The sequence below is a fragment of the Ornithorhynchus anatinus genome, chromosome 3 (assembly GCF_004115215.2).
Source record: "Ornithorhynchus anatinus isolate Pmale09 chromosome 3, mOrnAna1.pri.v4, whole genome shotgun sequence".
NCBI lineage: Eukaryota > Metazoa > Chordata > Mammalia > Monotremata > Ornithorhynchidae > Ornithorhynchus > Ornithorhynchus anatinus.
In genome coordinates, this window is record NC_041730.1 from 21,222,187 (window position 1) to 21,248,938 (window position 26,752).

General features: G+C 50.6%; 1 protein-coding gene across 7 annotated transcripts in view; it reads left to right on the top strand.

Annotated features, from left to right (window-relative positions):
• Nucleotides 1-20,673, top strand: part of CELF1 (CUGBP Elav-like family member 1) — a 66,711-nt gene extending 46,038 nt beyond the window's left edge. For 3 of the 7 annotated variants that reach the window (XM_029058962.2, XM_029058963.2, XM_029058965.2), the window contains 11 exons: nt 2,778-2,860; nt 3,840-3,888; nt 4,308-4,442; nt 5,877-5,956; nt 6,210-6,371; nt 9,159-9,234; nt 11,003-11,131; nt 11,433-11,546; nt 11,713-11,898; nt 13,230-13,373; nt 13,759-20,673. In XM_029058962.2, the coding sequence (XP_028914795.1) occupies nt 2,778-2,860; nt 3,840-3,888; nt 4,308-4,442; nt 5,877-5,956; nt 6,210-6,371; nt 9,159-9,234; nt 11,003-11,131; nt 11,433-11,546; nt 11,713-11,898; nt 13,230-13,373; nt 13,759-13,886 (1,286 nt within the window). In that variant the 3' untranslated portion in view covers nt 13,887-20,673. The remainder of the gene's footprint in view (nt 1-2,777; nt 2,861-3,839; nt 3,889-4,307; nt 4,443-5,876; nt 5,957-6,209; nt 6,372-9,158; nt 9,235-11,002; nt 11,132-11,432; nt 11,547-11,712; nt 11,899-13,229; nt 13,374-13,758) is intronic. The other 4 variants (XM_029058964.2, XM_029058966.2, XM_029058967.2 and 1 more) reach the window with 4 other exon arrangements.
• The last annotated feature ends 6,079 nt before the right edge of the window (nt 20,674-26,752 follow it).

The following is a 26,752-nucleotide window of genomic DNA, read 5'->3' on the forward strand; positions in this document are numbered from 1 at the left end:
TCTTTTAAAAGGTACTTATAGTAAAGAGAGACTTTCCCTACTTTGTATTTTAATCAGTTTCAAGAGATATCTAAATACAGAAGCAGCCCCAAATAATTCAGCCTGCTGGGTCACAGACTTGAAAGGGCAGAATGAATCTGGGCTTTAGGGGATGTGATTCAACCAGATCCCTGGAATAATGAGCCTAGATCTGTGTTAGAGCCACTTGACCTGATGGACAATCCAGATTGAACCCAGCTCCGCCTCAGCTATGTGATTATAATTCAGGTACATTAGAATGCAAGTGTCTTTCCTGTTCTCTAACTCCGCCATTATAATGAGCTTTCTTTGAACGTCATGTAAACGGCCTAAGCACAGATCCTTGAACGGAATATAGTCTGTTGTCATTCACCTGGGTAGACAAGGATTTTTTTAACCCAAGCACTTGAGCCAGTCAGAAGATCGTTTTACTGAATAAAAAAATAGAGAAACATCTGAGAACAAAATTCTGGAAGGAGGTAGAAAACAGTGTTCCAAATGGAAAGATTATGAGAATGTCTATATAGTGGATGGTTTGGGAGATGGAGCAGTTTTGGGGAGACCTGCCCTAAAGAGGGGAAATGTCTGCACTCTTGTTCAGTTATGCTTCCTGCCAACCCCAGCCCTTTCTCCATCACGACTAATTAATAATATAGTAATTGATTTTCTTCTTTGAAGTGTTAAAATTGAGTTCAAACCTGTCAGGGATTTACGGGACAGATTTTGGCTTTCTCCTCTTCTCTCCGTCTGTGCGCAACCCATTCTATTCCTGCCTGTTCAGCATTTCCCTCTCAAACCAGTTCTTAGCTCTCTGTAGTTCTCCAGGTTGATTTGGTTTTCTTAGCCCTTCTCTCCCTTGTGGCCAAGCCATAGGTTCTCTGCAATCCCTTTGGGGGCCTTGCTATTCCCTCTTCTCACTCTCTGGTGAGAGCTTTGATCTTTTTCCACATTACGAACCCTATCAGGGTGGCTCAGTGGAAGGAGCCCGGGCTTGGGAGTAAGAGGTCATGGGTTCTAATCCCAGCTCCGCCACTTGTCAGCTGTGTGACTTTGAGCAAGTCACTTAACTTCTCTGTGCCTGTTACCTCATCTGTAAAATTGGGGATTAAGACTCTGAGCCCCACTTGGGACAACCTGATCACCTTGGTGTGCCCCCCCCCCCGCCCCCAGCGCTTAGAACAGTGCTTCCCACATCGTAAGCGCTTAACAAATACTATCATTATTATTATTATCGAAAGGAGAGATTCTAAATACGATGGTTCAGGTGTTGGTAGAACTCCAATAGGAGACCTTTGAAACTCCAAGGTAAGCTCAATATGATGTGCAGCTCACAATCCTGAGGCTAGAAGAGTTAATGCGGAAGCAGAAATGCAGACCACCTTATTTGTTAGGGTTGCATGGGTCCAGATTAGGAATGAAGATCTTGCTTTTGCCAAGATAATAGTCCAGACCCCTTTTGCTCATCTGTCCTTCTGTGGTGGTTCCAGGAGGTAGGATTGAAGGTCCTGATAGAACTTGCAGTTGGAGAAGAATTCTGACTTGCAAAGTACAAGCAAGCATTTTGGAGGGCTGAACTGCTTTTTGAAGCTTTTCAAGATTGGGCATGCACAGATGATTAATGCAGGGACCTAGAGTCAGAAGTCCTGAATCCCGTGTTAGGCCTGAAAACCAACCTCTCGTATTTTCCTACTGGAAAATGAATGTGTTTGAAGCTATTTGGTTGCTTTTGGACTTTCAGACTACAGATATCAATAGTAACCCAGTTTCCAGCTTAATCAACAAACCTCTAACTTATCTTTGCTATTTATTTAGTTATCTGCCATATCTGAAAAGTGTTATATTGTGGCATTTACAAATGGCTGAATGGTATATGATCTAATCTGAAGAATTTCCTGAACTAGGCATTTTTTCAAAGGAAATGCCCTCTGGGTAGCAAGGAAAATAGCATGCTCAGAAATCCAAACATCAAGGACAGTAATTTCAAAAGTTAGGGGCTGGAGAGAGGGGAGAGGAGGCGGGGAGGGGGAATCAAGCAAATGTTTCAGAGAAATTCACCCCTAGCTGGCTTCAGGCAGGAACATGGCAGCCTGTACATTCCCTCCCTCATCACATGTTGGATTTCATTCAGCCCTTGGGGGTGGCTCAGGGTTGGAGAGGGCCTTTACCCTCAGGCAAGGACAGCTTGGCATACAGGAAGAATTTCTCTCATTTCATCTTCTCTTCCCCTCATCTTACTAGGCTGAGCCCAGCCAGATCAGGTTGAGTGAGGATGGCCCTGTAACAAACTGATGCAAAATGAACATGTGTGCTTGGGTGGAACCAAGATGTACTGGACCTCAGAACTGCAATCTGTGCAGAGCACATGCTCTATAGGAGGGCACTAAGTGAAGATTATTTGATTGTCTCTGACACATTATCCCCTTGACTTTGGAAGGAAAATCAAATTTGCTTGAGAACATTTTAACCGAGCCAGTGTAAGATAAAAAGGAGAGTGTGTCGGGAAGGCCCCGGTGCCCAAATCTAAGCTGTAACCCAATGTGACTCCTGCCCATCTTAATCAGATTCCTCTGGTGGTTTTCGAGAGGGTTGGTCTTCATTTCGGGGGCTTGTTTGTTCATGATCTGGGATTGGTGTGCAGTGCCTACCTGTCCCCTTTCTTTTCCGCCTCCCAGCATTGCTCGGTAGATGTCAGTTCCTTCCCGGCAACTTCCCAGAAACATTACGAACTTCCTGATGTGTTAAACATGCTTGTGTTGCAGGGTGCTGTTTTGTTACATTTTACACCCGTAAAGCTGCACTAGAAGCACAGAATGCTCTTCACAATATGAAGGTCCTTCCAGGGGTAAGAAAACTCATTTCGTAATAACTTCATTCGGGACAGACATCAATTGAGTATTAAATATCCTCTCCTAGAGACCATCCACAGGACTAGGTGGTTTCAAAGAAATGCAAATCGATTTAGACCAAGTGGGACAGAGTCCAAGGGACAGGTTTGTCAAGGCATAAGAAGTGGGCCTGACTAAAAGAAAGCAAAAGGTAAGGGAGGGCATAGAGAGCAACCCTTTCAAAGAAGAGGAAGCCTTAAGAAAGGGAGAAAGCGGTTGACGGACAAAGGCAGCGGGCAGATCAAGAAGAATAAAAACGAGACGTTCTTGGAGAGCCGCCTGTCCTGATCCATTCTGGTCCCGACCACTGCTCATGGAGCCAACAGCACCTCAAAATCTCAGAAATTCCATTCCTGAGGTAGACTGATCTTTTCAGCCCAGAATTTTGTCTCCAGTGATGGCAGGAAGATGGTTGCAGGAATAGATGATGCTCCCTCCCACCCCAGGCACTGATCCTGACGAGACAGCTGTCGGGTGGTGGAGAAGAGGGAGAAAGGGTAGAAAAGAGCCCTCTGTGTGCAGCAGGTTTGGCCCATTGGTTGGCAGGATGAGGTTGGTTGTGCTTGCAGTCAACCCTGGTTGGGCCTGGACTCTTTCCCCCATGCCAGATCTTGATTTCAGCCAGGGGGATTGGGCATTGTGCAGTTGCTTCGTGAATCACTGGGCTCGTAAGGCCTCTATGCAGTGCATCATTGTTCTCTGCCCCCACCGCCAAGATGTGAGTCGTGGGCCTCTTTGAGTTGGACCCAGCTTGGTTTGGTTTCAACAGGGCTTCTGATACCTTGTTGCCTGCTATGCCCAGACCAGGCTCCCATGTTTCTGGCCTCTGTAGTGCTCCTTCTCATGCGAATGCACACAATTTCCCTGAGATTTTGACTCCTGCTTCAAAATAGGCCAAATGCATCGACCTGAACCGGTTTACTCTCTCTGTTTCAGATGCATCATCCCATACAGATGAAACCAGCCGACAGCGAGAAGAACAATGGTAAATTTCAGTAAAGGGCCCGGCTTTGTCCCGGTGTTTCTCTTAGTAATGTAGGACTTGAGGATCTCCAGGCTGATTTGTGAGGGATTCTGTATCCAGATCGGTTCCTTGGTCATCCTTAGTCACTGAGCCAAGTATTGGAATTCGGCAATAGAGATTAGAAGTCACCATAAGTGATGGAGATTGCAACTTAGAGGAAATGGGTTAAGATGAACTGGAATTCTTATTGTGTGGGGGGGAAAGAAAGGAGAAAGTGGAGAGATAGGCCAAACTGAAATGTGTGCTTAACTAATGGAGCAGGAGAGCAGTCAGGAAAAAGGAAGCAGCTCCCAGCATCGAAGAAAATAGATACCCTATCCCTGTTTTCCCTCCTCACTTCCTTTGGCTTCTTGCTAACATTTGACTTTTTGATCTTGTAGCAGTGGAAGACAGGAAGCTGTTTATCGGTATGATTTCCAAGAAGTGCAATGAAAACGATATCCGAGTCATGTTCTCTTCCTTCGGCCAAATAGAAGAATGCAGAATATTACGCGGTCCCGATGGCCTGAGCAGAGGTAAGCGCAAGTACCACCCAAAGGAGGAAATGCTTACAGGGGCAAGCGTGTCTGTGCTTTAAGTGCCACGGTGGAAGCCACTGACTCCCGGCCACCTCTCAAATGCTGATAATAACGATGTCTATTAAGCGTCTGACATTGTGCAAAGCACCTCCTCTTCTCGACTCTGAGAAGAAAAACAAGGACGTTGATTCCCACACAGTCCCGGACCCCCTGAAGGGGCTTACATTTTGGAGCTGGGGAGGACGTACATCCAAAGGAAAGAATACGGGGTGAATCAGTCGATCAGTGGAATTTATTGAGAACTTAATGTGTGCAGAGCACCCTACTCGGGAGACTACAGTACAGCAGAGTTGATAGGCACATTCCCTGCCCACAAGAAGCTTAAAGTCTAAACGGGGAGGCAGACGCTAACACCGGGCAGAAACTCCTCAATCCTCTGAGTGCTTAGAAAACAGGCTCTCCATTTTCACCCACCTTGTGCGTCTCTGAAGGAGAGCTGGGCTTAGCGCTTGGTGGGCAGTGAGGATAAAGGGACCCAAGGGACCCCGGGGCAGTAAGAAGCATTCTGCTGCTGTCATCTTTAACTCACCCTCTGCTCTGGTGTGGAAAAAGACTCATTTCCCTGCCCTTCAGCTCTCAGCCTGTCTGAACTCATCCAGTCGAACGGAAACGGTCTATTAGGGCATTGTGAGTTTGGTTTGTCCTTATTTAAGTGCCATCCACCTAGCCTTCTTCTAGAACATTTAAACTGGAGGCCCGAACTCCAGGGAGGTTTGGGAGTCTCTCTGAGTGGGGTGGGAAGACACAAGAACTGCCAGTGACTAATTTGGTTTTGGCAGTGGTCAACACTGAACCAGGTGAAGTGGGGGAAAAAAAACAAAGCCTCCTGCACTCTCTGCATTCCCTTCTTCTTTCCATGCCCAAGTTGGGCTGTAAACCCAAGAAAAAGACATTTTTTTTTTAATTCGGTAAGACGTGAGTGGCATGAGAGATTCCCAGGAACCCTCAATGAACTAGGAGATTCAAAAAACTAAGAATCACTGTCTGTCCATTCATTCAGTCATATTTATTGAGCGCTTACCATGTGCAAAGTGCTGCACAGAGCGCTTGGGAGAGTACAGTACAACCACGGACGGACACATCTCCTGCCCACAATGAGCTCCCATAATCTCTCCCGCTCTCCCCGCTAAAGGCGACCCTGACAGTGTCATAAAATGAGCTGTTTTTCCAGCAGCTGGGAGTCTGTATAAAGTTAGGGTTGGGTGACCCCCTTGGAATTTATTTAGTGCTTACTCTGCACGGAGCCCTCTGCAAAGCGCTTGGGAGGGCCCAGTAAAGTAGATATGGGATCGCCGCCCTCTTGGAGCTTACAATGTAAGTGTTTTTCAGAAGGCAAAAAGAAAAATGAATGTATCCCCGTCTCTTCTTTAGGCTGTGCGTTCGTGACGTTTACGACGCGCTCCATGGCCCAGACAGCCATCAAAGCAATGCACCAGGCTCAGACTATGGAGGTAAGAGTAAAAAGCTCAGGTGGAGGCAGGCACCACTCCAGAGTTGGGGTCTTCTCCCAGCCGGAGTTTCAAAACTGATCGTTTGCTGTAAGACCGATGTGGAGTTTTTAAAATGGCTCCCCAGAGCCTTTCTCCCGATGGTCTAAGTTGCAGCTTCACCAGCACGCTGAATTTACAAAACCCACCTCACGCCACCGGAAGCGCGGGGATGTCCCCTCCTGAAGCCGTGCCCTCTCGCGTCGGTGTTTTCCAGGGCTGCTCGTCACCCATCGTGGTGAAGTTTGCCGATACCCAGAAGGACAAAGAACAGAAGAGAATGGCCCAGCAGCTTCAGCAACAGATGCAGCAGATCAGTGCCGCGTCCGTGTGGGGAAATCTGGCTGGGCTGAACACCCTCGGACCCCAGTATTTAGCAGTGAGTCTCCGTGCCTGGCTCCGGGCAGTAGCGAGCAAGCTCCCAGCCCGCGCGTCCTAGTGCCGTCTCCAGTCGGACGGACGGCGTGTTAGGATAGCCGGAGGTACGGGTGACGAGGTTTCTGGGCGCGGCGTGTTCCGAAGTCTCTCGAGACCTGGAGGTTCCGCCGTAGGGAGAAGCATAATCAGGGTTCAGCACAAAATGGCACCCGGCTCCCCCGCCACCACCCTGAGAGGATTGACGAAGGCGGGGGGCTAATCCATCCTGAAGCCTCCCTCCAGGACCGGGTGCCCCGCTGCCCCCTCTCACTAGAAATAGGGCTCCCGTGTGCGCGTCGATTCCCGAATAACAACATCGCTGAGTCCCAGAGGATGGTCAGTGCACTCTCTCATCGTTATCCGTGATCCAGGGAAAGCGAAGAAATTCCTACAAATGAGATTTCAAATCCCACCTCCCCAGAAAGCTTCCCCCCAGTTAATTTCCCACATCTCGAGCCTCATCATCTGCTTAGCCAGCTCTAGCAATTATTGTTACACCCTCCTCCCTAGCATTCATAAACGTCTGTCCACTCAAGTCATTTATTTTGACCTCTATAGTTGTGAATATATTTATATTTGTCTTCCCCATTAGCAGGGAACACATCACTTTATTTTGTACTTCCTAAGCATGTAGTTCAGGCCACTGCCCCAAGTAGACACTCAATTGCTGCTGGTATTAAAACTGCTTCTTTCCCAGTTTCGGGCTTAGTAGGTGTGTAACTGCACCATGGTTTTGGAGCCCAGAAATCCAGAGGGATCGCAGCTATTCGTGTAAACAAATAGCTTCGGGCCTCTCAGGTGGCTTTTAAGAACATTGCCGAAACCCTTTTTCTTTTTATGATGTTCATTCAGTAGTATTTATTGAGCATTTACTATGTGCAGAGCACTGTACTAAGCGCTTGGGAGAATACAACAATAAACAGACAGATTCCCTGCCCACGATGAGCTCAGAGTCTAAGCACTGGGGTAGGTACAGGCTAATCAGATTGGACACAGCTCCTGTCCCTCACAGGCTTAACCCCCCATTTTACAGACGAAGGAACTGAGGCAGAGAGAGGTGAAACGACTTGCCCAGGTCACACAGATGGCGGAGCCGGGATCAGAACCCAGGTCCTTCTGACTACCAGGCCTGTGATCTCTCCACTAGACCACGCTGCTTCTTAGAGAGAAAGCCTCATGCTGTCATCTTCAACAGTCAGGAATTGAGTGCCCACGTAGCTCCTGGCCCTGTACCTAGTGCCAAAGAAGTTGTCGGAGTTTAGATTAATCATATTTTACCAGACCCTAATGTAGTATATAAATCTACTGGAGAGACCAAGTAAGACAAGCACGTAAAATGGAAGCACTGTAAATAACCGAAGGGGAACCGGACGTGTGAAAAACAGACACAACACGTGAATAGCATCGATAAGTATCTACGTAGATTCCCAGAGTGAGACTTGGAGGAGCACAAGGCGGTGGTTAGGGAACGAGGTGGGTCTGAGTTCAATCAGGGTTGGAGTCATTTCTTCATTCGGTCCCGTTTACTGAGCGCTTACTGTGTGCGGAGCACCGTACTGGGTAGGGTGGGACAAGATGTTCGTGGATATGGAGTTTATGTTGAGGAGTTTTTACTTCGTTCAGCGACAAGTAGCCGTAGAGGGTCTGGAAGAGGGTCGTGACTAGGCTGAGGGGCGTGATCTGGCCGCGGGGAGGATGGATTGATGAAGGGAAGAGACGGCAGTTGAGGTTCTGATCAGAACGGGTTCTGATCCCGGTTCTACCACCTGTCTGCCCTGTGACCTTGAGCAAGTCACTGAACTTCTCTCTGCCTCAGTTACCGCATCCGTAAAATGGGGGTTAAGACCGTGAGACTCACGGTGGGGTAGAGACTTTGTCCGACCTGATTAGCTTGTATCTACCCCAGCGCTTAGTACAGTGCAAATGTGGGGTCCCGAGTGGAGATTTCTGTTGGGCGGTGGTGAGTTAGTCATGACCTGGCCAAGGATTTTGGCAGGCAGGAGGAGACGGGGTGAATCCATAGCTGTTCGGGAGGTGTAAATGTCAGGATTTAGCTATGGGAAGGGAAGGCTGTTTTCACCTGTCAAGATCGTAGGCTTGAGGGTCAGCCAGGAGCGAGCCGGCCAAATGTGGTGGAAGACGTCCCTGGGAAAACGGTGAGCTTCTCGGTTGAGTTTCAGGTAGCAGCGGGACACCCAGTTGTGAGTGTCACGGAAACAGCAAGAGCTGTGGCCCTGGATCAGGAGGAGAGATCAGGGGTAGAAAGGTGTATCTGGGAGTTATCGGTGAACAGATGGTAATATGTCTGCCAGCGAGAGAAGCAGCATATTTCAGTGCTGCATTGCACAGCTATTAATGGACTCAGCTCCCTCCCACTCTCTTTAGACTTGTGCTTGAGCTATGCTGTAGTCTGCGGGCGGGCTAGGGACTTGTGCTCCGCTCGAGTCTTTTCTTCTTAGGCCCGGGCGCTCGGCGGGGCTGGGCTGTGTTGGGCTGTGCTGTCCCAGGCCTTGTGTACTTGCTCTGCTCTTTTGGTTTCCTTATTCAGCTCCCCTTTCTTCACTGGGCGACTAAACCTTGGCACTCTCTCGCTGTCTCTCTGCCTCTCTTTTTTTCTGTCTTTGTCTCTCTCTCTGCCTCTCTCTCTCTCTGCCTCTGTCCGTCTCTGCTGTCTGTACTGTAGAATTATCCCAGACGCGGAACCAACCCTCACTCTCACTCTTGTTTTGTTTTTTGGTGTAATGTCTAGCTTTATTTGCAGCTCCTTCAGCAGACTGCCTCCTCTGGGAACCTCAACACCTTGAGCAGCCTCCACCCAATGGGAGGTGAGTAGTCTACTGAAGTCTGGGAATAAGGACGATGGCGTTACTAAGCGCCAAGCACTCTGCTGAGGGCTGGGGATAGATACAGGGTGATCGGCTCAGACTCCCCAGCCCCTCTCCCACCTGGGAGCTCACAGTCCGACGAAGGCCAGATAGGTATTTTATTGCCGCTTTTCAGGTGAGGCGATGGAGGCACAGAGATGTGAAGTGACTTGCCCGAGGTCGCACAGCGGGCGGGTGGTGGAACCGGGACTCAGACCCAGTGGTGGAACCGGGATTCAGACCCAGGTCTCCTGACTCCTAGTCCCGGGCTCTTTCCACAAAGCCACGCTGCCTCCCAGTCAGAGAGCGCCATCAACCACAGAACCAACAGACGGGGACAGAGAGCCAGCGACCGTCTTTCCGTCTCAGAACTTGGGGCTTAAGTTGGCCAATCCCCGCCGGTGGTTGTCTGGTCCCGAGTCTTCAACCTCTCGAGTAGAAAGAGTATTTAGAGGCAGTAGGGTCAAAACCTGAGTCACAGATCCAAGCCCTTGAATGGAGATCTGATTTTTTTAGCTCCCCAGGCGCTTCGGGGGAGCTGTGACCCCTGGGCCGATTTAGATTGCCAATTTCCAGTGCTTTGTTTGGGAAGAACTGGGAGAAAGACTGAAAAGAGCCAGTAAAGGCTGTAACAGAATCCCGTTTAAGTAGATTGCCTGGATATGTATCCAGAGGAACACTACGACATCCATAGTCAATTCCTCACAAACTTCTCAGCTTGACTCTCCAGGAAAACGACGACGAAGCGTACTCGTGAGACGTCACCCTTGTCGTGGTTGCGAGCGGTGACTCTGCCGCCATGCAGACCGCCGTTTCTATGTCTTGTGAAATTATTTTTGTCGATAATTTTTCAGTCTTGACATTTTGAGTTCTGAAAGCCGAAATAGGTGTCTCTCCCCCCTCCCCCCCTAGAATAAACTGAATGTACAATAAAGATAGAACCTCCGTTGTCCGATTCCTGCAAAACCGTGTCTCCGGCCAGCCGGGTCCTATTTGCTCAAGTCGACATTGAGGACTTTGTTCTCTTTCAACTCGTAAAGCTGCAGTCGCTCATTTTAAGATGGACATCGTAGGTTGATTTGAGTTTTCTTTCCACACCTCCCTTTTGTTCTTAACTTCTCATTTCCCCCAAGAACCAGTTCATCCCCTGCCCCCTAACACTCCCTTTTCTTGTCCCTCCTTTTTAAAAGGGGCCACTTCCCATCCACGTTCGTATTTTCCGTGCTTCCTCGCTCCGCCCTCTGTCCGCACCCTTTTTAGATCTGGCCCTCTCAGTGGTCTCATTTTTATCATCACCTTTCCTCTCCCTGCGCCGTCCTTCCGTCTTTGTTTTATTTAGCTCTAACTCGCTTAATTCACCTAACTACCGCAGAGGGCAGAAGCCCCCTAAAGTAATGTCTGCATCAGCTCTGTCAAGCATTTAGCCCCGTGGAAGTGGCATCGCGGGGGTAAGTATTCGGGGCGTCTTCCAGATCAGTGAACCTGCTTTCAGCAGTCGATCTCTTGGCTAAACTCCTCGGGGGCGTCCTAGTGCATTGGAAACCTGTGGTTCGCGGGGAGCATGGACTGCGTCTTTTTTTTTTTTTAAAATAAGCAAAGTGTAGTTTTAGAGGCTCCTAGGGACCCCGCAGCGTCCCCAAGTACTGAAATCAGTCTGCTGTCCGGCAGTGTTGGAAATGATGAGGAAAACCCCCGTCTGGTGGCTTATATACTGCTTTGAATGTTACAGGGTTGAATGCCATGCAATTGCAGAACCTGGCCGCATTAGCCGCCGCAGCCAGCGCAGCCCAGAATACACCAAGCGGTACCAGTGCTCTCACTACGTCCAGCAGCCCCCTCAGCGTCCTCACCAGTTCCGGTAAGCGGTCCTCTGGAGCCCGGTCCAGGGAAAGGGAGAGATTTGCCCGCGAAGGTGGGCGACGCTCCGGTTCAAGGGAATTTCCGACCGGTTTCGGGTTTTCCGAGGTCCCGTCGCCCAACCTTGAGGTTTCCTCCAGCAGCCTCTCCGCGTCTGAGTGTCGCAGAGGATCTTCGTCTGGCCGTGTCTCTGCGTGATCCCGACCCGTCCAGCGTGCCGGACGGTTGGGCGCCCCTTCCTGCCCCGGGAGGCGGGGAGAGGTGGGAGCGGTGGCCTGTGTTTAACTCCTTGATTTTCATAGCAGGATCCTCACCCAGCTCCAGCAGCAGCAACTCCGTCAACCCAATGGCCTCCCTCGGAGCATTACAGACGCTGGCTGGGGCAACCGCCGGCCTCAATGTCGGCTCTTTAGCAGGTAAGCGGCAGGGAGGCTCTCCGGCCGACTCTTTCCGGGGAGAGTTTCATCCTTCGTGGCCGTCTCGAGACGGAAGAGTATTGGCGGAGTATCCGGGAGGAGAGTGGGTGTCCTGGGGATGTCTAGGGCAACAGTCCCGGATGATAACTCTCTGCTTCCTTGTCAGGGATGGCCGCCTTGAACGGCGGCCTGGGCAGCGGTGGCCTCTCAAATGGCACCGGCAGTACGATGGAGGCTCTCACTCAGGCCTACTCGGGGATCCAGCAGTACGCTGCCGCGGCGCTGCCCACGCTGTATAACCAGAGCCTGTTGACACAACAGAGTATCGGGGCCGCAGGAAGTCAGAAGGAAGGTAAGGAGGGCTGGAAATGATTGTGGGTTGGGAGGGAAAGGAGGCTCCTTTTGCTCGCGGCGAGATTCCTCGAGGTCATCACGGCGACGACTGTTCGAGCACCTATCCCGGAAGGTCTCAGGAGAGCACTTAATGTTAACTCAGATTCTGAGACGAACCAGACCTCGCCCTCTCCATTAGTTTTGTGGTCTCTTGCCCATGGGTTATTCTCTTGGCTCTGGACCATATCGGATTTTTCACGTTTCCAGTTTTCTCACGTTGCTTTTTTATTTGGACTGAAGATGGACCCCCATTTCACGGCAAGCGAAAACCACCGAAGGGTCTGAGAGCCACATAAAACCAAAGGACCCTCTTCCAGGAAGTCCTTTCAGCAGTTCCGCCCAGGGGTATTTTAGGCCTACATATTCTCTTTTGGCCCTGCCCACTTAACCTTTTTGTCTCTTTTCCTTCCAACCCCCCTCTCGTTAGGGAATCCCTTTAATTTTCGGGGAGGGCCAACAGTGGTGAATTAGCTCTCATGGCGAGAGATGTGAGGAACAGTTACGGTGCAAAGAAACAGTCTAGGAATGAGCATCACTGACTGGACTTGAGCCTTGACGGAAAGTGTACAGCTTATCGATCGGGAACACCGTGAAGCAGCGTGACTCAGTGGAAAGAGCCCGGGCTTGGGAGTCAGAGGTCATGGGTTCTGATGCCGGCTCCGCCGCTTGTCAGCTGGGTGACTTTGGACGAGTCACTTAACTTCTCTGTGCCTCAGTTACCTCATCTGTAAAATGGGCATTAAGACTGTGAGCCCCATGTGGGACAACCTGATCACCCTGAATCCCCCCCCCCCCCCCCCGCGCCTGGAACAGTGCTTTGCACATAGTAAGCGCTTAAAAACCATCGTTATTAGTATTAGTATTATTCTTCTTATTATAATTCTAGTTCCCTAGGGTATGTAAACCACAGATAATCCCTGAAGCCACAGCAGCAGCAGCAAAGAAGCTCTCGTACTAAGATGCCAAATTTGACCGTAATTATCCTGCTGCAGTGTGCTGCAGTGAGAATGTTCCGAGCAGCACTGCGGCTCTGAAGTTAGTAGATCAAGCACCATACGGGGGGTGAGGAGATCTGAAGACTTTTTGGAGAGGCACCCTGACCTCTGGGGCATGTCCGGGGCCCCCACAGTGGTGCCAGAATTAATCGGTGTCACCTGGCCGGCGCTTTCCGACTACTGTCAGCACCCCCTCTCTGTTTTTCCCTACAAGATGCTAATCTCTCTCTCTCTCTCTCTCTCTCACTCTCTCTCATGCTCTTTTTTTTCTTTTGGATCACTGATCATTTCGAAGGTCCAGAAGGAGCCAACCTTTTCATCTACCACTTACCCCAGGAGTTTGGAGACCAGGACTTGCTGCAGATGTTCATGCCTTTTGGAAACGTCGTCTCGGCCAAGGTTTTCATCGACAAGCAAACCAACCTGAGCAAGTGTTTTGGTATGTCGGGCTTGGCCTCGGGAGTGGGCGGAAAACTGGCGGAGGTGCAGTATTCCAGGCTCGGAGGAAAGAAGAGAGGGAACGGGTCTTGGCATAGGGTTTTGGTTAGTTCGCAGGATGGACAGTTCCCAATATTCTTCATTCAGCTGAGGAAATTTGGAAAGGCAGCAAAGTAAGCCCAGATAGTAGCTCTAGTGATAAAAATTTTAGACTATGAGCTCCTTGTGGACAGGGGTTGTCGCTGTCTATTGTTATTTTGCACCTTCCCAAGTGCTTAGGGCAGTGGTCTGCACACAGTAAGGCCTTAATAAATGCGACTGATTGAACGAATGAACTTTCCTGCCTCCTCCCTCTGCCTCACGGTGATTTCTTTCCCTGCTCACAGGCTTTGTGAGTTATGACAATCCTGTTTCAGCACAAGCTGCCATCCAATCAATGAACGGCTTTCAGATTGGTATGAAACGACTCAAAGTGCAGCTCAAGCGTTCGAAGAACGACAGCAAGCCCTACTGAACGTGCTCCCCTCTGGGACTGGGAGAGGGTCTTCTGGTAAGTGGGGAAGGCGGAGCACCCTTAAATGATTCGAAGCCCTAAGGCTGCGTGGTTCCAGCCCCGGACCCTGATTTTTTGGCCACTCTTGCTGGCACAGCTTGCCCTGAAGACTCAGCTACCCGCCTCCCGTTGGGAGTCCGGCTTCGTGTGGAGGACGAGTTTATGCTTTGGTTTCCAGTGTTTTACTTTGGAGTTTAGGTGCCATACCGCTGAGGTTTTTTCGTTTTGGGTTTGTTTTTTTTTTTTGGTGGTTTGTTTGGTTTTTTTTAATTTGTTTCTTTGGTTATTTCCCTCCCCCGCCCTTATTCGAAGTTTGCAGTGTTTGTAACCAATGTGCGTTGAGAAGGACCAACACCAAACCGCCTTGGGAGAGGGAGAGAGAGGGTTGGGGGTGGAGAGGCAAAGAAGGAGAATCCAAGTTGCTGCAGGGGAGGGAGCAGAGCTAAGGAAAACTATCCTCAGCCAAAGGACAAGGGATGGAGCAGAGCCGGCCCCTGAACCGCGTAGGGGGCCCGACCGACAGCCCGGACGGTGGAGGGGGGCGTGAGGAGGAGGAGGGAGAGGCCGGCTGGCCGGGCATGGAGAACGGATCGACTCTGGGAGGTGGAGGGCACGTCAGCTGGCACCCAGGTGTCCCGTTTTCACTTGTTGTCTTTTGGCAAAGTCTCCTAGCGGGCGTGACGGAAAAGGACAGAGAGGAGTTTCCCATCTTCCGCCTAAATTTGGGAATCCCCGCCCCCTCTTTCTGACTTCCTCTCCTTAGGAGAGGCCAGTGGTTTCTAGGCATCGAAGCCCCTGCTAAATTAATCAGAAATAGGCAAAAGTGAATGTTTCCCCAGCTCTCAGATTCCTCAGATCCAGAAGCGTGGATGTACTCTCTCCAAATTCCATTCTTGTTCGCAGCAGACTGTCAAAATGGCCACCCCCCGGACAGTGCTCTAAAAGTAGGTAATGGCTCATGTCTAACGGGTCCCTCCAAGAGGAGGCCTTTTGAGGCAGGGGGCCACCTGGTCTTTTTAACGATTCACCCCTCTGTAGCCAGAAACGGCAAGGTGAATCTCTTCTGTCCTGTGTCTGTTTTCCTCAAGAGTAACTGAATGAGGCCCTGGCAGGGGAGTGTCTGCACCAGCCAAAGCAGACGATCAAGTATTCTCCTTTGGTGTCCCGCCTCCCGGGCCCTTTATTCCCCTGACAATGGCCAGTGCCTAATAAGTATTTCAAAGGAAAGAAAAACCCACATTTGCACACTGGGTAATGACTTTCCGTAGTATTTCCCCGGGGAATCTGGGCTCCGGCCCCGCCCAGGCCGACTTGGGCCTCGCACGTCACGGGAGCCGCCGGGAGCATCTTGCCCCTCGCACCCAAGAAGCCCCCTCGCTGTTGCCCGGGGAACGTTTACAGTCGCCATTTGTGTCGAGTCGTCCCCTTTTCATTTACCTCAATTTTATCCTGTCCATTTCTTGTCCTTTGTGCTAAGAGTATCTCGGCCGCCTCCCCCGGGCCTGGGACCCCGCCCGGCCTCGGGCCTCTGCCTCCTCTTCGGGAAGCAGCGTGGGGAACTGGGAGCGTGAAGGAAAATAGCGATCGAAACCCGGTGTCCCGGGGGAGAAGGCGATCCTGTCGAAATTGTGGGGCGAGTATTAGCGGGATCCAGGGCCTGGGTCCCCCTGGAATCTCAAGCCTCGGAAGGACTGGTCCCGGCCCGTAATGTCAGAAGAGGGAGCTTGGCGATCGGCAGGGCAGAGGAGCCCTCGGGGCCACCCGGTCTGCGAGGCGGTGGGCAGACGGGGCGGATTCTGTGTCTCGCTATTTTACGGCAGTCGGTGGGCACAGTTAGAATGGGAGGAGAAAATGTCGTTCGTCGGTTTCGGGGGCGCCTGCGAGCCTTCTCACAGTGATCGCTCGGGACCGTGTCCTCTATCGAAGTTTGTGACACACACCTTATTTAGGCTGAACCACGTAAACTTGAATTCTGCGCACTGGGAGAAACGTGTCCTGGTTTTCAGAGGAGAAACCGTTCCAAAGGCTTCCAGGGTCATGATGGAATTTTTTTTTTTAATAAATAAAAAAATGATGATAAAAAATAGAAAAGCAAGGTTGGGAGGCACTGCTCCAAATCCTAACCTGCTGGAACTGAGAATGTTATTTCTATTTTTATAGAAGTTTTATACAGCTCCAGGGTGGAGACTATTTATTACCTAAATTATATCTCTGGAAAAGGCCAGGATTTTGTCGAATCCAGAATGTGATTGTGTTAGACACACAGGATGCTGTGTACCGATCGAAACTACTGACTGTCAGCGGCCTCTTCGCAGCCCACCTTATCCGCCAGAGGGGGAAGAATTAATGCTGTGAACTGGCGGGAGGAGAGAGAGCTGTGCTCCACAGGGTGCTGTAGTTCGCTCTTGTCTGGGACCCTCCAGGCCGCTTCCCTCTCTCCCAGCCACCATTCAGCCATCCAGAGCCCTCCGCCACAACGCCCAGACTGGATAGGCCTGCAGCTCTGCCTCGCCTAGTGTGATTAATCTTGCCTGTGGTGCGCTCTGTGTGCGTGTGTTTGCGTGCGTGTATGCCTGTCTTCCCTACAGACGGCTCAGAGGAAAGGCGTGCTCTTCCCCCGCCCCCCAACCCCTCCCCGACCTCTCAGTGCTGAACGTATTCTCCCTCCTCCCTCGGAGGAGAACATGCCCGACGCTCTGGGCCAGCTCCGGAGCTGGTCGCCGGCCAACGTCCCCTCGCCCCCAGATCGGCGACCGGGCCTGCCAGCGTAGCTCTGAGCACAGCTCTCTCTCCCCAGCCCGGGGTGAGGGCAGAGGATGGGTCGGGTGAAGAAACCTCCCCCCCACTCAAGGCTGCCGGGTGAAAGGACTTAGAGAGTGGTACCTCGCAGTCGAGTCTTAAAAAAAAAAAACCTCCTTACCTTGCGTGGGGTTTGCACTTCTGCTGTGTTGTCTGCTGTAGTCTGTTTCCTGGTTCCATCTGAAATCGGTTGCTCTCGGAAGCGAGAAAGTCCCCACCTCCTGGTTTCCAAAGGACGGCGGGGCCCGTCCAGAAGCCCTGAGCTTGGATTTCCTCTAACAGAAGCACTTTGACACAGGGAGAGGAGAAACAATTCACAACACCCAACCTCCAGTGCGTTTTCCCCCACCCCCCACCAACACCTTGGGCCAGCTTTCTTTCTATCAGGGTTTTGGTTCGCGGGGCGGGGGGGTTCCTTTAACCAGTGAGGGGGGGAGGCTGAAGGTTTCCTCGAAGCAGTGACCTCTGCCCCCCGCCCTCCACCCCTGGCAGAGCTTGCAACCGCTATAGACAGGGTCAATAGGGAAATCCAGGCTTTGGGTTTCATTCGGTCTCTGGCAGTTTGATGTCTTCTCGGTGTCCTCCATGTACTTCGACTTTTACCTGTGTCCATCGTAAGCATGTGCAAAAGTTCCCTGTCACCTCCCTTCCCCCAAGCGGTTTCCTCGTTTCAGGGCTGTTGAGACAGTGAGTGTCCCTGTTCTCTCTCTCTCTGTTTGGATGTATTGCTCTGTGTAACTCAGTGGGTCTCCCTCTTTCTGGTTTGTTTTTTTTTCTAGATTCCTGCCGTTTGTTCATCGTTGTGCCTAAAGCATGTCGATGTGGCGTCAAGTACATCGTCCAAATCCTTGTCTCTTCAGCTTCTCTGATGCTTGAACTCTCACCTTTGACCTTGTGTTGACCTTTGATGCTGATGTGTATTTTTTTTATTATGTTTGTTTCTTTCTTTGTTTTTTCTTTAGTTTTTTTTTTTTTTTTGTGCTGCCAAATTGGTTTTGCTAGAACGACTGCTGAAGGGGAAATATTTAAACTCGCATTTGAATATAAAAAAAAAATCTATTTTTCTAGAACTTCATAAGATAACCACTTGATTTTGTGATTCCAATTCTTTGTAATTGTCTTCAGAGCAGCCCTACTAGCACATGCCTTGTGGTGTTTGTATTTCTGTGAACACACAGCCAGTCCGTTTCTAGGCTTCGTTTTTCTGTGTGCTTAGTTTTAAAACAGAACTTTGAAGTAAACAATTAAATAAAAGTTGTGACTAAACTCTGAGGCTCCTGAGCACATTTTGCTGATCTAGTTTCTGGGGCTTGAGGAGACAGCATGAATATTTTTTTTTTTCCTGAGTTCTCAACTACAGAAAACTCTCAAACTCCCAATTGCCTTTTTTTTTTTTTGAGAGCGAGCAACAACTTTAGCCTGGCCCTGCTAAGGAAAAAAAAAAATTGTTCTCCCCGTGTGGTTCACCTCCTTCCGGGCGGGGGGGATCCAAGGTGATGTCCTGTTTCGTTAATTCCCATGCTTGTTTCTACAATCTCCTCAGCAAAATGTGATGCTTTGGTTTTTCTTTCCAACTCAAAGAATGCCCAGAAAACCCAAATTTTGCATGTTTCCTGCTGTTTTCTTCACACCTTCGTATATATATCACCTCCACCTCTCTGTTTTCTATAGTTTGTGCAAAAACTGACCGATTAAGGGGTTTCAAAGAAGCTGTTTTAAATTGTTGTGGGGTTGACTTTTTTTTGTGTGGTTGTTTTTTTTTTCTTTTTAAAGTTTTGTTTTTATCCTTGATGTGGCAAACTTCTTCTTAGTCGCCCTAGGGTGTCTGCCTGTGCACTTAAACTTTTACCTGATGTGGCCGTCAGGCCTACAAAGGGCTCCCAGGAGGCCGGCTGCACTTGTCAAATAGGGATTGTTGCGAGGGGAGCGGGAAAGGGGGGGCCGTCCAGGGGAGAGCGAGGGAGAGGAAGCGCACCCCGGAAAGTCGGTGCGGGTAGGTGGGTGAGAGAAGCTTTCCGCGGGGCCGCCCCCAAAGGCCGCCGGCGCGGAGGACCCTCCGGAATCTTTTCGTTTCCGTTGGCCTCCGCCGTCCGTGTGTCACCGGTAAGGTTCCGGCGAGCTCGCTGACACCCCGAGGGCAGAGGGAGCGATTGCCCTTCCCGACCGGTCGGAGAAGGAGAGAAGCTGGAAACGCGGTCCGACAGCAGCTGCTGGCTCTCTTCCCAGCTAACAAGCACAATACAACGGTCTCTACACTGTTTACAGACCCGGGTGCCGTGCCGGCGACTCACTGGGCTAATCTCTCACTGAGAGAGTATTTGGGGTTTTTTGTAATTTTTTGTTGTTGTTGTTGTTGTTCTAAAATCGGGTGAAGAGCCAAGCAGCCGCTGTCCCTGTCCTTCAGGACCCGGGGAAGGCCACGCCGTCGGGTGCAGCCAGCTCCCTCCCGCCCGGGCCAGAGTTTCCGCCGGGCAGCCGCACTGCCACGGGGACTGGCGGTGGTGGGGAGGGGACCGCTACGGGAGGAATGTGGGCTGGTAAAGGAGAAGACCACCCCCTCACGACTCCCGTGTCCCCATCGGTGGGAGCGGGGAGGTCCAGGGAGTCAGAGATTCAAAAGCTTGAGAGAATGACCCATCACTGGGAGATGGGAGAAGGGTGTGGGCGGGGCGTTCAGTCTGAGGGACTCCGAGTCGCTGAGAGACGGAGGGAAGGAGCCCGAGTCGTGGAAGTTGGGGAGAGGAGCTAGAGCCGTGCCCCGATTCCCCGGGGAGGGTGAAGACGGCGTCAGCCTGAGCCCTACCGGCAGGCGAAGGGGAGACCTCTCCGTGAGGATTTCCATCTGGGGAGCCAGTTAGTCGAGGGGGCACGCCGGGGGCCTCACGTTACCGGAAGCAGAGGGGGACCGGGGGCGGACCGACCTGCTCGGCCCTCGGCGGCCTGCTTATTTTCAGGGAAGGGGTTGGTGGGTGGAAAGAGGCCAGAAGCCCCTGGTGGGAAGACTACTGCGAGCACCTCGGTCTTGAACGCACAGGGCCGCCGCCGCCGGCAGAAGGCACCGAGATGCCCCCTGTCCGGGTGTCGAGAAGGGGTGTTGGGCCGATGCGTTCTCTTTCCGATTCCAAGAGGAGCTCTGGGAAAACCTGTGGATTAAACCAAAATGCCAAACGTTGGATGTTGTTTCCTTTTCCTTTTCTCTCTTCGGTTGTTTTAATTGTTCCGTGGTGGTTTTAATGGATTTGAGACCCTGGAGCGGCAGCTGCCTTTATGATTTCCAGCTGCTTTTTGTGAATAATTTAAAAAGGAAAAAAAAAGAAACTTTACATTTTGGAAACAAACCTGTGTGAGTTTTTTATTGGTACAAACGTTGTATTTAACACTAGGGGTTTTGTACAGTTTTTTGCCTTTTCTACTAGAAAACAATGTAAAGTGATTTCACAATGTGAAGAGAAAAAAAAAATTGCCACTATGACCAAACGTACAGTCTGTTCTGCAGCAACAATGGGATTCAATCAACTCAGTCATGATTCAGTCGTAGAAATGCTTTTTCCTTTACCTTGTTTGAGCTTTTCCTTTTATTTTTCCTGTTTGATTTGCAAAAGAAAATGTCTCTTTTGTGTGAAATTGTGTTGTACTCTGTAGAAAATTATGGATTTTACTTTAATGGTTCAAAAAGAAAAAAAAGGCACAAGAAGAGCATCTGTTGCTGTTTTGACCTGATCGCAGAGTTCGTGTAGTGGATTTCAAAACGAAAAATGATTTGTTACAAGTTTGGAACGAGCGCGTATGTGTTTAAAAGGAATTTCCTTCCTTTGTGTGTTTTTCTTTTTGTCCCAATGGGGAACTTAAAGCTGTTTTAATTGCACAGACACACAGACAAAAAGTCATTTTGTATCTGCCAAGTGTGATACCTTCCCTTGTTTATTTGCTATTAAACTGTTTGAGAAGAGCTCCCGTTGTCTTTACGTTTACTGCTCCCGGAGGAGGGGACGCACCGAGAGAAAGCCGATCCGCACAGAGGGCCCGGTGTCGTCGTCGTCGTCATCATCGGTCCCTCACCCCGCGCCGGGAGAGGGGGGAAGAAAAAGTCCGTGTGACCCTGTGGCACAAGAGAGTGAGAACAGTGCCCGCGGGTTCCCAAGTGCCCTCGAGGGAGGGCAGGGATCGTGCCGGCCAACCCTGATGTGTCAAACCTTTGTATCTATTGAGCCCTCGCTGTGTGCAGAGCACCGTACTAAGTCCTCGGGGGAGCACAGTGTAACAGAGTCGGAAGACACCTTCCCCGCCCACAACGAGAGCTCACAGTCCAGAAGGGAAAATAGACATAAATAAATTACGGGTATGTACGTAAGTGCCGGGGGGCAGGGGGAAGGGTGAGTAAAAGGAGCAAATCCAAGCTTAAGGGCAACAGAAGGAAGTGAGAGAAGAGAAAATGAGGCTTTAGTTGGGGAAAACCTCTTTGGAGGTGAGCTGCTTGAAGTAAGGTCTTGAAGGCGGGGAGGGTGATCTTCCGTCGCATAGGAAGAGGGAGGGCGTCCCAGGCCAGAGGCAGGACGTGAATGAGAGGTTGCTCATTGTGGGCAAGGAATGTGTCTATTGTTATACTCTCCCAAGTGCTTAGGGCAGTGTTTCGCACACAGTAAGTGCTCCATAAATATGATTGAGTGAATGAGTGTCTGGGTTGAGCCTGGCCAGCAGGAGACCCAGCAAGCTCCCCAAATTAGAGGGACTGTGATCTCACTTGATAGGTGAGATCAAGGTAAGGTGAGTAGGTTGGCATTAGTATCTCTCAAGAGTTTAGTAGAATTTTTTGCACCCATTAGATCCCCGATAAACGCCACAGACCGATCCCTGAATACACCTGGGAACGACGACAGCCCCTTAAGGTGAATATGAAAACAAGGTGACCCTTCTATGTTTCATAAAACCCTACTAGATTTAGAAAGTGTACATTTTCCCTTTGGCCCCCTCCACCACTTGCCCCTTCACAGCAGCCCCCCATCCTGCCCCGGCACCCCATCCTGGACCCTATTTCTCTGTTTCTGAGGCCCTTCTCTGCCATCTATACAAGGCATATCAATGTCTCTCACATGGTGTGAGCATTTCTCAGTCGTGAAGACCTGTAGGGCCGCAGGCCTCCTTAGGATGAGTGATCGTGACATCCCACACGGATTCTGCGCTAAAAAAAGGCCCGTGGTGCGACCCAGCTGTCAGTGTGGGGGTGGGGGGGACCAAGGCAACCCTGCCTCTCACAGACGAGAAGGGCCCCAACCCTCTGTAATAAAATCTGGCCAAACTCCTCCTGGATTCCTTCTTTCGGCAGCTGTTGGCCCCCACCGAGGACCTGGATCCAGAAGGAATGGGTGTCTGTAGTGTACTAAGCAGTTATTCGGGGCGGAGCACTGTACTGAGCCATAAGTGGTCCCTGTCCCACAAAGGACCCTCCTCCCCCATCTAGGAATGGTCCGATTCAAAGAATGAAAAGTGAATTAGATCCACGACAGCAGCGTGGCCTAGTGGATAGAGCGAGGGCCTGGGAATCAGAAGCCCCGGGTTCTGATTCCGTTACCTGGATGCTGGGTGATCTCGGGCAAGTCACTTAACATCTCTGTGCCTCAGTTACCTCATAGGTAAAGTAGGGATTAAGACCGTGAGTCCTAGGTGGCGCGTGGACCGAGTCCAACCTGATTAGCCTGGATCTACCCCAGTGCTTAGTACGGTGGCTGGAACCCAGTAAGGACCCGGCGCTTAGAACGCTGCTTGGCACGTGGTAAGCGCTTAAATACCATAATTATTACTTAAATGGCATTTTTAAAAAAAACGAAACTATGATAATCCTAAAATTAGGACCCTTAACTGCCTCGGGCAGACATTTCCTAGTTACAAACCACCACAACTACCTTAGCTCTCTAAAGGTTGTGCAGCTGGTGGAGTGTGAGCTCTAGCCTGTGAGCTCATTGTGGGCAGGGAATGTGTCTATTGTTATACTTTCCCAAGTGCTTGGGGCAGTGTTTCGCACACAGTAAGTGCTCAATAAATAAGATTGAGTGAATGAGTGACTGGACTGGGCCTGGGCAGCAGGAGACCCCCCCAAGCTCCCCAAATTAGAGAGACTGAGCAAGAGAAGGGTCTCAGCCCCCTACCATCGCCTTCCCAGCAAGGAGTAGGGTTTCCAATATGCAGTGTCCGTGGTGTATCATGTAAAATACCAGTCCAGAGCGCTCTGCACCCAATTTGCACCCGGGGAATAACCATAAATGGTTAAGTGGCACCATCCGACAGTCAACTTGAATCTCGAGATGAAGCATTTTGTCCACAGCGGGGAGGGGCTTGGAGAATCATTCCAGTGATTTCTTTCTGCCTAGAAAGATGGTCAGGATGCCGATTTAAATGATCCTGTCTGTGGTTAACGTTGCTACCAATTGCCCTTTGTGAAGGAATATTGTGCTCGGCCCGGAACTGGCGGGGGCCCAAACTGCACCCCGGTGAGCCCTCTCCGACGTCACCGATCACCTCCTCCTTGCCAAATCCGAAAGCCCTCGACTCCGTCCTAATCAATCGGTGGTATTTCTTCCGCACTCACTGTGGCCGGAGAACTGTACTGAGCGCTTGGGCGAGTACCGTACGACAGAATTAGCAGTCGCATTCCCTGCCCACAAGAAGTTTGCAGTCTGGAGGGGGAGTTTCCAGTCCTAATCCTCTTTGCCTCTCAGCCGCCTTTGACGCCGGAGCCCACCCCCTTCTGGAAAGAATACCCCACTTTGTTTTTACTGAACTGTCCTGGTTCTCCTATCTCGGACTCAATTGCCAACTCCTCCGCCTCTCACCCTCTAACTGTGGGGTCCCCCGAGACTCAGTTCTATTCTCCGTCTTCATCCTCTTCCCTTAGGAATACTTATTTGCTCCCACTGTTTCGACTGCTGTCTTTGCGTGGATGATCCCCAAATCAACCCCCTCCAGCTCTGACCTCTCCTCTTCAGCCTGGCGTTTCCTCCCGCCCTCGGGACAATTCTACAAGGATGGGAAGCGGCATGGTGTAGTGGCTAGAGCACGGATCTGGGAGTCAGAAGGTCACGGGTTCTAATCCCGGCTCTGCCACTGGTCTGCGGTGTGACCTTGGACAAGTCACTTCACTTCTCTGTGGCCTCATCTGTAAATGGGGATCGAGACTCTAAGCCCCACGTGGGACGGGGCAGCGTCCAACCCGATAGGCTTGTATCCACCCCAGCACTCAGTACAGTGTCTGGCATGTAGTAAGCTCTTAACAAACGCCGTGATTATTATCAAGATGGTGATGTCCCATCGACACTGCACACTTAACGTGTTGAAAACCAAATATCTCCCCGCCAAATTCTGCCACCCCCTGACTTGCCAATCACTGTAGACAGCACCACCATCTTACCTCACTAGCCTGCGATCTTGGCTTTATTCTTGACAACATATCTTATTCAACCTGCATATTCCATCTGTCACCAAACCCTGTCAGCTCTTCCTGTGCAACATCCAAAAAAAAATCCTCCCTTTCCTCTCCATCCAAACTGCTATCACACTGATCCATGCGGTTATATTCATCTTTGACTAAAGAATCAGCCTCCTTGCTGACCTCTCTGCCTCTCCCCTCCCCAGTCCATGCTTCACTCTGCTGCCTGGATCAAAACAGTAACCTCACTGTGGGCAGGGAATGCGTCTGTTATGCTCTCCCAAGTGCTTAGTATAGTGCTCCGCACAGAGTAAGTGCTCAATAAATACGAGTGACTTTTCAGCGTGGGACTCGATGCCACTGAGTCATTTCCTTTGCACTTTCTGGTCGGCCTCAATTTCCTTTCTGATCAACGGTGTTTACTACACAATCGACGGTATTTATTGAGTGCTCGCAGTAATAATGTTGGTATTTGTTAAGTGCTTACCGGGCACTGTTCTAAGCGCTGGGGTGGATACAAGGTAATCAGGTCGCCCCAAGTTGGGCTCACAGCCTTCATCCCCATTTTCCGGGTGAGCTGAGACCCAGAGAATAATTATAATTCATAGTATTTATTGACCGCTTATCTATGTGCCAGACGCAGTGGGCCGAGCATCGTACTGAGCGCTTGGGAGAGTGCGATGTAACAGAGTTGACGGACACGTTCACACAACGAGCTTACAGTCTACAATCCGTCACACAATGGCTGGAGTAGAGTGGATGCACGGGTCACCATCCTCCAGGAACATAGCCCTATTTTGCCTAAGCTGTTTAGTAGACAAACGGACAGAGGTAACGGCACCTCCTCCCCTTCACCACTCATTTTTTTTTTTAATGGTATTTGTTAAGCACTTACTATGTGCCAGACACTGTACTAAGGACTGGGATCGATGGAAGCTAATCCGATCGGACACAGTCCGTGTCCCACTTGAGGCTCTCAGCCTTAATCTCCATTTTACAGATGAGGTAACTGAGGTACAGAGAGTTAGGTGACGCAGCGTGGCTCACTGGAAAGAGCACGGGCTTTGGAGTCAGAGGTCATGGGTTCGAACCCCGGCTCTACCACTTGTCAGCTGTGTGACTTTGGGCAAGTCACTTAACTTCTCTGTGCCTCAGTTACCTCATCTGTAAAATGGGGATTAAGACTGTGAGCCCCACGTGGGACAACCTGATTCCCCTGTGTCTACCCCAGCGCTTAGAACAGTGCTCGGCACATAGTAAGCGCTTAACAAAATACCAACATTATTATTGTCCGAGGTCTCACAGCAGACAAGTGGCGGAGCCGGGATCAGAATCCAGGTCCTCTGACTTCCCGGCCCGTGCTCTTTCCACTAGGCCACGCTGCTTTCAGGTCAATGGGTGCAGCAGTGCGTCGGTAGGTGGGCCCTGGGGATTCTGCGCATTTCACCTGCACGTAATTCGGGTAGGATTCCTGGAAGAGGGGAGGTAATTTAGGAACAGCCATACCTCAGTTTCCCACCTTGTTCTTTGCAGACGGTTTCATCATCATCCTCCTCATTGACACTATTGAGCACTTGCTATGTGCAGTGCACTGTGTTAGGGAGAGCATTCATTCATTCAATAGTATTTATGGAGCGCTTATTATGTGCAGAGCACTGCACTAGGCGCTTGGAATGTACAAATCGGTAACAGATAGAGACAGTCCCTGCCCTCTGACGGGCTTACAGTCTAAGCGGGGGAGACAGACAAGAACAATAGCAATAAATAGAATCAAGGGGATGAACATCTCATTAAAACAATAGCAAATAAATAGAATCAAGGTGATAAAATAAATAGGGTAATGAAAATATACAACAGGGTCGGTAGACACATTCTCTCCCCACAACAAGCTCACTCAGACCAAATCAAAACTCACAAGTCCACCAGCTACTCAGTTCCTTTCCTATTTGAGGGTGGCCAGTTCAGGCCAAATTCAGAGGCCAAAAGGCCAGATCTGGGTTGTTGCTCGTCCCGAGGATCCCCGGGAGATTCTGTCCCGTTCCGGGAGTAGCCTGGGAGGAGGCCGGGACCCGGAGACAATAATAACAATAATTGTGGTATTGGTTAAGCGCTTACTGTGTGACAGGCACCATACTGAGCGATGAGGTGAATACAAGCAATATATGACACAGTCTCTGTCCCGTGTAGGGCTCACAGTCTCGATCCCCATTTTATAGATGAGGTAACTGAGGCACAGAGAAGTAAAGTGACTTGCCCGAAATCACACGGCAGACAAGTGGAGGAGTCAGGATTAGAACGCAGGACCTTCTGACTCCCAGGCCCGGGCTCTATCCACTATGCCACGCTACCTCCGTTCTGGGGCCAAAACACTCCCCGTCGTGGATCAGGATCAGGGGTCGGCCCAGCTTGCGCAATTCCCCGTCCTTCCTCCTCCTGAGAAAAGCAAATTCCTTCCCCCAAAGGAGGCCCCCGGCCTGGCTCAGTGGGTGAGCCTTACTATTAGGGTAGAGTGGTGTTATTTACTATTGGAGGTAACTGAGGCCCAGAGAAGTGAAGTGACTTGGCCGAGGTCACACAGCAGACAGGTGGCGGAGCTGGGCTTTGAACT